The 10,686-nt window shown below is 46.3% G+C and overlaps 1 protein-coding gene and 1 long non-coding RNA gene across 3 annotated transcripts in view; one reads left to right on the forward strand and one right to left on the reverse strand.

Annotated features, from left to right (window-relative positions):
* The window catches only part of DCAF5 (DDB1 and CUL4 associated factor 5), a 78,036-nt gene extending 76,896 nt beyond the window's left edge, over positions 1-1,140 (reverse strand). Inside the window, exon 1 of one of the 2 annotated variants that reach the window (XM_075754207.1) lies at positions 897-1,140. In XM_075754207.1, coding sequence (XP_075610322.1) covers positions 897-1,110 — 214 coding nt within the window. In that variant the 5' untranslated portion in view covers positions 1,111-1,140. Of the gene's footprint in view, positions 1-703; positions 726-896 lie in introns of those variants that run through there. The other variant, XM_075754208.1, reaches the window with a different exon arrangement.
* On the forward strand, positions 1,127-3,805 carry LOC142602050 (uncharacterized). Its single transcript, XR_012835694.1, has 2 exons — positions 1,127-1,776; positions 2,128-3,805. It is a non-coding gene; the product is annotated as an uncharacterized LOC142602050 (long non-coding RNA).
* Positions 3,806-10,686: the final 6,881 nt, after the last annotated feature.

Genomic DNA, 10,686 nt, shown 5'->3' on the forward strand with positions numbered 1-10,686 from the left:
TGGGGGGAGACGGGCAGCCGGCCGTCGAGCCCCGCAGCTCCTCCCAGGCGGGGGGAAGGGGATGCAGAGCCTTTCCCCCTCTTAGGTGTCGCAGCTGATGTCAAGCCCTCACCTCCCTCCTACCTGACAGCATCCCCCCCACCCCAATGGCTCCCTCAGCCCCGGGCAGGCAACAGGGGAGACTTGGCCCCAAAAAACATCACCACCAAAATAATCCCCCTTCTCCCCAAAGGCACCCTGTACAGGGAGGAAGGAGGAACAAAACAAAACCCTACTCCCCTCCCCTAGAAGAAGATGGAGGGGGGGAAGTGGAGGTCCCAAAGTGACCGGTCCCTAAATTAAACCGATCCGGTTCCCCGCCCGACACCGTCCGGGACTGCAGTCCTCCCCGGCCAAACTCCAGACCGCCGCCTGCCCCCTCGGCTGCAACTGCTGGCCCCCGCCCGTCCCCTGGGGAGCCGGCCCGGAGCCCAGCGCTGACAAATGTCACCCGGCGCCCACAATGCATGCCGCAGGGTTGTGTCCCCTCCGCCGTCATCCCCCCCAAAATAATAAAAAACCTCTTTTCAGGTGCAGAACATGCGAGCCAGCAAATAAAGGGGCACCCCTAGCTCCCACCTCCCGCGCCCTGGAAACACTCTCGTAAAAACTTTGCCCAGGGCTCCCCCCCACCCCACCCCCCCATAATAGTAGAATTTAAAACCTGTCAACCATTTTAGATCTCTACTTGGGAAACATTATTCCCGGGCACCGGTGGGCTTGAGAAATGACTCTGAGCGCCGCCGCGGCTCCCCTCCCCCCGGGGCCGTGGGGGAGGCGGCCGAGGAGGAGGAGGAAGATGCTTTCTGGGGAGGGGGTGGCGGGAGGGGGCGAGGGACGGGGAGCATTCGCTTTACCTGAGACCAGCCACTGGCCTCCATTGTTGGAGAATTCAATGGCATTGACACAGCCGAAGTGGCCCAGGAGGTCCTTCTTGTAGAGGTTCCTGCAGCCCCGCAGGCGTCTCCGCTGGAAGTCCTGGGTGAGCAGGGGGTCCCCCTCCAAGCCCCGCTGGGACAGGAACCCCACCACCGACCGCATGCTGCCCCCCCGGCCGCCTCTCCTCTTCATGCTGCCGCCTGCGCCGCTCCCCGCCGCTCCTTCCCCCGCCGCCCCTTCCCCCGCCGCCGCCTCCCCTCCCCCGCTTCCCCCCTTGTTATGGTTATGATGATTTTTCTTTAGCCAGCCATGGCAGAGAGGTGTTAGACACTCCGCCGCTTCCTGATCCCGCTGGCTCCTCCCCGCTCCCCTCAGCAGCTGATCCTCAGCTGCAGCCCGCGCCTCCCCGCCGCTCCCGGCCCGACTCTAACGTCGCGCCGCCGCCGCTTTTTAACTCGCTCCTGTAACGGTGCGGGGGGGACGAATAAATCCGCAATTCCGAGGACCTGCGGTAGGACGTTTCCCGTCACCGCTGCTGCTGCTGCTCACGGCCGGGTTGCGCTGCCTGATGGGCGGCCCGGCCCGGCCCGGCCCGGCCCGACCCGACCCGCCGGTGGGGCTTGCCGCCGCCAACGGCTCCGCGGCCGGTGCGGAGGGGACGGCGGGCAGGTGTTGCCGCCGCGAGCGGGCGTCGTCCCCGGTTGAGGTGAACGGGAAGAAACCTTTCCGGAGCCACGGCCAGCCCGCCGTGGGGTGCGAGGGGTGCCCCGCGGGGTCCTGCGGACAGCTCACCGGAGGGAGGATGAGGGGAAAAAAACTGCCCCATGTGCCTACTGTTGGCGGTGGGGTTTGCTCTCTGTAAGTGGTGGGCGATTTCTGTGGGATTTCTAAATACTGTGTCTTCAGAATTTTGTTAATTTTATTTTTTTCTTTAAGGCAGTTTTTATGGAGCTGTCAGAAGTTTTATTGCTTGTTCTCTCCTGCTCCTACCTGAGCAACACTGAAAATAGGAGGGTTGCCCCTTCTCAAATAAGCAGACCTCTCTGCAGCCCCTGTTAGAAATATAGATTAATTTTCTTTTCTTCAGAATTAACAAAACCCCAAAAGGCAGCCAGCTACACAGCTGGAACTGATCTGTGTTGTCCTTCACCCTTTTACAACACCCTAACTTGTGTGTGTGTGGTAAAAAATATCTTTTGTCTTTCACAGGACCCTGTCCCTCACATGTAACGCCTGATGCTGCGTAAGACGCAGGAGTGTCATTTGAATGGTGTGTAGCCCCCAGTCCCACCACACAGAGCCTGACCACGTACTCCCTGCGCACAAGGTGAGTGGTCCCAGACCTGCGGCTTGAAACTTTCAGGTCTGTGTTTCCCCACAGGTGTAGGTGAACTGGCACCAGTACCTAGGGAAGATACAGTTTTCAGAAAGTGAGGAATTAGCCTGATTTTACTGGCCTTCTCTGTGTGGAAGTGTACGTGATGGGAATTAGGAGTCTCCAAACTTTAAAGTAAGCAAGCAAACAAACAAAACCTGACATAAACTGTGGTGTGGCAACATTACAGGGTACTGTTAGACTGCTGCCATGTTCCAGTGACAGCATTTCAGTAGAAATTGAAATTATTTTGTTATAGAAGGTCAGTTAAGTTCTTTGGGATTCTTCTTGGCTAAGATTATAGAAAGAACATGAAATTCTATAAACCATGCTTCTTACTTGACAACACTATAGTCTTAACATATAACAAAAGAAAATAACAAACTTTTCACTTCTAATCAGAATAAAAAGAATCTAAGAAAATACAAAAAAGATGCAAGAACATTTCTTACATTTCAGCTTTGTATATAACTTTTTTCCATATGTTATCAATGTCAGATATGTCAGAACTTAATTAAAGGTATAATAATTTGAGAGGAATATCCAGACACAGTCTGTTAACTGTTTTCTGTTAGCATGATTAATTAACAATGTTAATACTGAAGCGAAAATCAAGAACACTTAATCTCTTCTGCATCTGAGCTATATGAAGATTTTTTCCTAGTTATAATATATATAATAGTTGTTGATGGCCAACTATTGCTATGTAACATGTCTTGCAAGCCTCAGCATAGAGAGGCAAAGACCCTGTCCGTCATGATTTGTGTTTATTACCTTTGCTGCAGACACAGGTAAATTGCACTGGTATAAATCATATTTTATAGCTCTCTTGCTTGCATGCCATGAAATTCTGCACCATTACAATTATATCAGAAACTGTTGCTCACATCTGAATTCTCAACATAGGTAGGTGGCACTACATTTTTCTACCTATAGACTCTAAACTGACCCCATTAGTTTGTATTCCATTCTCTCCTCTATAATTTTCATATAGCTGACATCACCATATGATCTGAGAGCCTTCTGGAAATACATTGCAGAATCATAGAATGGTTTGGGTTGGAAGGGACCTTAAAGATCATCTAGTTCCAACCCCCCTGCCATGGGGTTACCTCAGGTTGCTCAAAGCTCCGTCCAACCAGGCCTTGAACACTGTGGCTATCACTTTTGTCACACATGGTTCACTTTCTCCTCTTTCCTAAAGTATTGTTTACATTGGATATCTTTGTCTTCTGTATTGAAATAAATAGGTGTAGAAGGAAATGCAACACAATAAAATCTTCAGTGCTTTTTCTCTGTGTTTTGCTAGATCCAGTCTCTAGGAAAGCAGTGTACTTAGATGGACAAATAGAAAGAAATTATTTCCTAAACCCCCAGTGCTAGGATTTTCAGGAAAGATTTAAATGATGTTTTTTTCAAAATCACATTTGTAAGCAGTCAGAAAGAAGATACCATGTTGTCAGAATTTGAAAGAAAAATAAAGAAGTCTGCCAACCTTTCCTGCTAAATGCAGTATTCTCTCACGTGACTGTATAGGTTAGAGAAGAAAGTGTTGGTAAGCATTCTTTTTGCTCTCTGATTCCTTTGTTTGAATTAATTTTGAAAATATATAACACCTAAGGAAATTATCATGAGCTATACTGGTAACATTTTCCTTTGAAAATAACACGTTGCTGTGTTAATAATGCCAGAGTGCTGTAATCTCTCTAAAACACATACACTATTGGCCTGAGTCATGCTGACGTAGTGTCAATGAAGCATCTTTTCTACTTTAATAAGAACCTTCTGCAGCTTGGAATGGAATTGAGGTATGGACAGTACTTAGTCAAACAGATGGTTGAACTTTATCAAGTTACTGTTCTGTCAGACATGTTAGCTTAGCATGCAGGGTGCTGTACTGAGACTGTTTGAATGTCACAGACCAAAGTGGATTGAGCATGGCCAGACTCAAAAGGCAGAGTAAGTCAGGGTCTGTTTGTATGCACTGCTTGAGCAGCTGAATTCTGTAGGATGTTTATAGTCTCCTCCATGCCTCAAAAGCAGCATGAAACAAAGCAAAAAAAAAAAAATGTTTTGATTGGAATTTCAACAAGTGGGCAATAGAGAGGAGGAGTCAACTGGAAAGGAAATGGCGAGATAGTTAACAGGGTGGCGACTTTCAGAAGATGCTCTTGAAAATGAAGATGAGTAAATAATTGATGCAATACAGAAGAGGGAACTAGCAGAATGCTTCAAACAGAGAAGTGGTGTGGTCCGAGTAATGATCTACGTAAACAATCTTGGGTTGTGGTTTCAGAGTTGCTAATTCAACACACAGCCCAGTCTCCTAGCAGTACTGAATTGATCTGGATCAGGCATGGCCATGGTGTCACATTGCTCTCACATTAGCTTCTGCCCATGCGATAGAGATTTCGTTCTACCTCTGGAAGGACTGACAATACCTGATCTGGTTTTAATGTCTGCTGGTACAAAACTATCACTTCAAATTTTTTTTTGAACAAATTTGAATTGGCAGAATGAGTTAAATTGCATTAGTAGTTTCCATTTGATGGCTGTGGTGTATTTGATCATTAATAGGAGGCCTACAGTCAGCTTTACTGTATTGTCAGATCATGGCATTTACAGCAGTTAATTACTGTTGTGTTATGAGCTGTGTTGGTTAATGCTGGAGGGAGAGGTCCTTGGGCAGTCTGGGTATGGAAGCAAGAGACCTAAACAAGGGTCTTAATTGCATGGATGGATCAAAGGACTTTTGTCTTAGAGATACCATATAGATGAAGTCTAAAATTTAGATGTATCCTGTGTTCCACGATCTAGAAAGAGGTGTCAGTCAGAGCTGACAATGGACATACAAGCTCGAGTGGCAGGTAGACTGGTGATGTTATCCCCAGGTATGCACAAAGAAGATAATAAGAGGCCTTTCAGGAAAAGAAAGAGCCGTGTTCTAGCTCTGCTGAGCTTTAACTTCCTGTTAGTCATCCACCAAGAGAAAAAGGCTATGACTGGAGTTTGGATAGAGGGAGATAGCTCTGGGGAAAGGAGTAGATCTGTAAATCATCTGCAGAGAGATGTTAGTTGTATTTATATTTCAGATAAGATAACTCAGTGATAACGTGGGAGAATGAAAGGAGAAGACCAAGGATACAGCTCTGTGAGAGTCTGTCAAAGAACACTTAGAAGGAAGGCTTAAATAGGTAAAAGGAAAAGATTTTAAATGAAGTATGGTTGATTGTCAGGTCAGAGAGGATGAGGTTTACATACATTCTTCTGAGCTCTCTTGAGCCTTTGAATGGCTTTGGTTAATCCAGAGTGGAAATGGAGAAGTTTGGACACTGATAAATAGATGTCTATGGAGTGAGCCTAGCAGTGAAGGAGAGAAAGAGCAGTTATTAAAGAGGAAAGTAAGGCTGTTCATTTGTTTGTTTGTACCATTTTTTATCTTTGAGGGGAAATAGAAACAAAAGGTGGGTAAGCCAAGAAGACTATGTCATATTTTAGCCATGTCATTTTTTAAAAATAATTTTGCTTGTGGAATTTATTCCCTCTAATGGAAAGTAGATGGCTTCTGGGCTTCTTACTAATTTCACAGACCAGAAAGGTGGGAAAACAAGCATTTTTTTTCTCAAACATCTCCCCTTGGGGCTGTTCAGTGAAAGAGGTAGCTTTAACATGCAGCTGAGCCAATCTAGTGACTTGTGGCCACCAAAAGGTGGCTTTCTTTTTCGTGGCCATGTGTTCTGTCCCTTTCTTTGTGCTGATGCTGCTACTCATTGGACCTGCTTGTCTGCAGTTTTACTGAGTTCATTTGGCTCATGGATGCATTCCAAGGAGTGCCAGAATCAGCACAGGCTAGTCAGCAGTGCCCAGGTGGGAGTGGAGTTTTGGGAGATGGGGGGGTGTCACATTCTCAGCAGCCGTGAACTGTGAGGCCAGCTTAGTGTGCCTTCTGGAATTGAACCACTGGGCTAAGTTAAGCAGCTCTTCAAGAAACAGAATTGTGAAATTCCTCTCTATACCTACATAAGCAACTAAAGAGTTGACAATTAATGAAGAAATATGGTGATGAATGTTAATACTACTCATCCTCATGGGATCAGTCTGGCAGCTCACACCTCTGAGAGCAGTTTTTTCAGATTCTTTGCAAAACCTGCAAACTCTGGCAGATCCCTGCAGTGAGTTGCCACTGATTCATCTTTTGGCTTAGGATGTAGTTTCGCTGAGATCTGGCTCTATGGTGAGCTAGTTCAAGGAGTTAAACCAGAAGAAATCTATTTTTTGCTGTGCTAGCTTTCTGCTTGCTTAATTCCTTTAGTCAAACTGGCACCACTGTTTGCAGAAGTGAGGCAGTAGAATCTGGGTAATTCTGGGCAGCCTGCCTAGACTTTAGTAAAGCCTTTGACACCATTTTCCACAGCATTCCCCCAGAGAAACTGGCTGCTCGTGGCTTGGATGGGCATACTTTTCGCTGGGTAAAAAGCCGACTGGATGGCTGGGCCCAAAGAGTTGTGGTGAATGGAGTTACATCCAGTTGGTGGCCGGTCACAAGTGGCGGTCCCAGGGCTCCGTACTGGGACCAGTTCTCTTTAATATCTTTATCAGTGATCTGGACAAGAGGATTGAGTGTATCCTCAGTCAGTTTGCAGACAACACCAAGTTGGGTGGGAGCGTTGATCTGCTTGAGGGTAGGAAGGCTCTACAGAGGGATCTGGACAGGCTGGATTGATGGGCTGAGGCCAGCCGTATGAGGTTCAGCAAGGCCAAGTGCCCTGTCCTGCACTTGGGTTACAACAACCCAATGCAATGCTACAGGCTTGGGGATGAGTGGCTGGAAAGCTGCCTGGCAGAAAAGGACCTGAGGGTGTTGCTTGACAGCTGAGTATGAGCCAGCAGTGTGCCCAGGTGGCCAAGGCGGCTAACAGGATCCTGGCTTGTATCAGGAACAGTGTGGCCAGCAGGACTAGGGAAGTGATCATGCCCCTGTACTCAGCTCTGGTGAGGCCTCACCTCGAGTACTGTGTTCAGTTTTGGGCCCCTCACTACAAGAAACACATTGAGGTGCCGGAGCATGTCCAGAGAAGGGCAACGAAGCTGGTGAAGGGTCTAGAGAACAAGTCTTATGAGGAGTGGCTGAGAGAACTGGGGTTGTTTAGCCTGGAGAAAAGGGGGCTGAGGGGAGACCTTATCGCTCTCTACAACTACCTGAAAGGAGGTTGTAGCGAGGGGGGTGTTGGTCTCTTCTCCCAAGCAGTAAGTGATAGGACAAGAGGAAATGGCCTCAAGTTGTGCCAGGAGAGGTTTAGATTGGATATTAAGAAAAATTTCTTCAGCAAAAGGGTTGTCAAGCACTGGAACAGGCTGCCCAGGGCAGTGGTTGAGTCACCATGCCTGGAGGTATTTCAAAGACGTGTAGATGTGGTGCTTAGGGACATGGTTTAGTGGTTGGTCTTGGCAGTGTTAGGTTTACGGTTGGACATGATGATCTTAAAGGTTTTTTCTAACCTAAATGATTCTAAGAATGCCTACAGATAGAAGGGAGAAGTAGAATTGCCTTTTCAACAGGAGCTAAACCACCTTGTTGCTGTGTGAAACTCCACCTTTAGGATGTGGATCCACAGCTGATTGATCTCATTTTGAGTTTTTGATGAAAGAAGCGGTCCTACTGCCTCCCTGGTATCAGCCTTGTTAAAACAAACCTTGCTCAAAATGACTTGTTTGAATATGTAGTCATGGGGTTACTAGCATCGACACAAGGAAGATAAATTCACATGAGGCATTGAAATGCGAGTTTGGCTTTCTTCTGTAGCTTGGGATGGGGCCCCAAATAGAGTGTTATTAATGAGCTAGTGGGGACTACACGCAGCTCTCTGCTCATTGTCTGCTAAGAGCAATTTAAGTCTTGACTGGAGCCTCTTTCCTTTGATATTCCATGATCATTGATTTTCCTTTGAACACTGAGTCATTTAACCTAGTCTTCTCCCTGTTAAAGGATGAGCTAATGTGATTATAAAAATATTTTTTTTTCTGTGATCAGCAGAATGAGTGAAGCCTGGTTTCCTATGGACTTGTCCTGATGTGGCACTGTTGTGTGGATTCTCATATGTATATTAAGCAGTGTCTGCACACAGTTGCCATTTTATCAGTAACAGCTTTATTAGGGTCTGTTTCATCGATTTGGCTTTGTATTTCACAGAAGTTACCTTTGTACAAATTTAGATGGAATTGGGCAACGGCTTAAACATGCTTTTTTGGCAAGGAAAGGGGGGAAGAAAAGAGACCCACGGGCAGAAACACCAACAGACAGCGTAATTGCATAAGCCTTCTTTCCTTAGGAAATCAGGCTAAAAATGAGTCAGATCAGGCTACAGAGACAGAAAGAAAAGTAAATCTTGTTGTTTACCGTGTAAAGGCTTCCAGATACCTGCTGCAACAGATTTCTTATAAGTAAGGGTAAGCCAGCAGTTGGTGTTTACTCACTCGGTTACCTTCTCATCTTCAGCAATGTCCCCATCAGGCTTTGGGAACGTGTTCTTTTGCCAGAGTGCACTCATGCATCAGTTGCTTTCATTTATTTTTAATTTAACCTTTATACTTGAATAAATGGCTATGTAGGTAGTAAGACAAGCTGTTAGAGACTTATGGTTTACAGGACACTGTTTATGTCAGTGATGCCATGAAAAATAAAGGCTTTAAATGCAGCCAAGGATACAATCCCATTAGTGTAGAAAAGCTAGACTCGGGGGTTCCATTATATAGCATCTTCTCTGTGAGACTTTCACTGTGTAATAAATGCTGGGGTATTTTATTGTTTTCCTCTGTTTTGTGACTTTACACTTAAGCTCCTATTACCTTAGAAACTAAAATAAACAATTTGTAAAAGGAAAAACTGGCCTATTTCAGATTTCTGGGTGGATGACAGCTTATTACAAATGGGTCCAGCTACAAACAAATTTTGCAGGTTTGATTCAGATTTGGTCACTATTCTGAGATCACCTTCAGCTCTGATAGGGTTCCCTTACGAATACCTTTCCTACCCCACGCAGGGCAGCTGGATCCTGGAGCCCAGCCACATCGGCTTCTTGGGTCTCCTTCCAGTCACTTGGGCCTTGAAATAAGTCTGTCATGTGCCCAGATGTTAACTCTTTTCCTTGAACTAGTTTACAGCTGGATTAGTTCCCTGATTCTCTGACCGTGTCATTACAGAAATGCTGGTGCTGGAGCAAGGGAGCAGGGAGCGAGCAGGCAATCGGGTTGAACAGGAAATGCAGGACTACTCTTCCAAGTGGCAATCCAGGTTTATGCTAGATTACAATGACCGTGTAGGACAAAGCATTATACATTGGGGGTGTGTGTGTGTGAATGAAAGAGGGAGGGAGAACATGCCCATCCATGTGGGAGCTCAGTTATAGCCAGACCCTTCCAGCTTTTTCTCCTGAGCGTGCATCTGATGCACTTTTCTCCTGAGCATGAGTCATGTGATGAGTTTCAGAGTAGCGCTGGCTCCTGCTCGGTGACCTCCATTTCAACTGGTCAGCTGTGTCTGGTCCAGGGGATCATAGGGGACGGACAGAGAAGCTGTGGCTGGGTTGCGACTGTAAGGGAGATGCAGACCTTCCCTGTAGAGGAGAAGGAACTGGAGACAAGATGTGTGAGTTACTGCAGTGTGTGAGATGATTGCAATGCTTTGTAACCCCCAGTGGATAAATATAAAAATGGATAAAAATTTCTTTACTATAGAGCAAGATTCAGGGTCTTTGCAGAAGGACATTATACAGAAGCTGAAACTCTCGTGTAAAGCATTTGTATGTTCAAAATACAGACACAAGTCAATGGAAGACAAACTTTCCTGATGTGACCTGTGTTGGTTTTGGCTGGGATAGAGTTAATTTTCTTCATAGTAGCTGGTATGGGGCTGTTTTGGATTTGTGTTGAAAACAATGTTGATAATACAGAGATGTTTGCATTATTGCTGAGCAGCGCTTACACAGAGTCAAGGCCTTTTTCTGCTCCTGACATCACCTCACCAGTGAGTAGACTGAGGGTGCACAAGAAGTTGGGAGGGGACACAGCTGGGACAGCTGACCCTGACTGACCAAAGGCATATCCCATACCATATGACATCATGCTCAGTATATAAAGCTGGGGGAAGAAGAAGGAAGGGGGAGGACGTTGGGAGTGATGGCGTTTGTCTTCCCAAGTCACTGTTACCGGTGATGGAGCCCTGCTTTCCTGGGGATGGCTGAACACCTGCCTGTCCATGGGAAGTGGGGAATTAATTCCTTGTTTTGCTTTGCTTGTGTGGACAGCTTTTGCTTTACCTATTAAACTGTCCTTATCTCAACCCACAAGTTTTCTCACTTTTACCCTTCCAATTCTCTCCCCCATCCCGATGTGGG

This window comes from Balearica regulorum, chromosome 5 (assembly GCF_011004875.1).
Source record: "Balearica regulorum gibbericeps isolate bBalReg1 chromosome 5, bBalReg1.pri, whole genome shotgun sequence".
Classification (NCBI taxonomy): Eukaryota; Metazoa; Chordata; class Aves; order Gruiformes; family Gruidae; genus Balearica; species Balearica regulorum.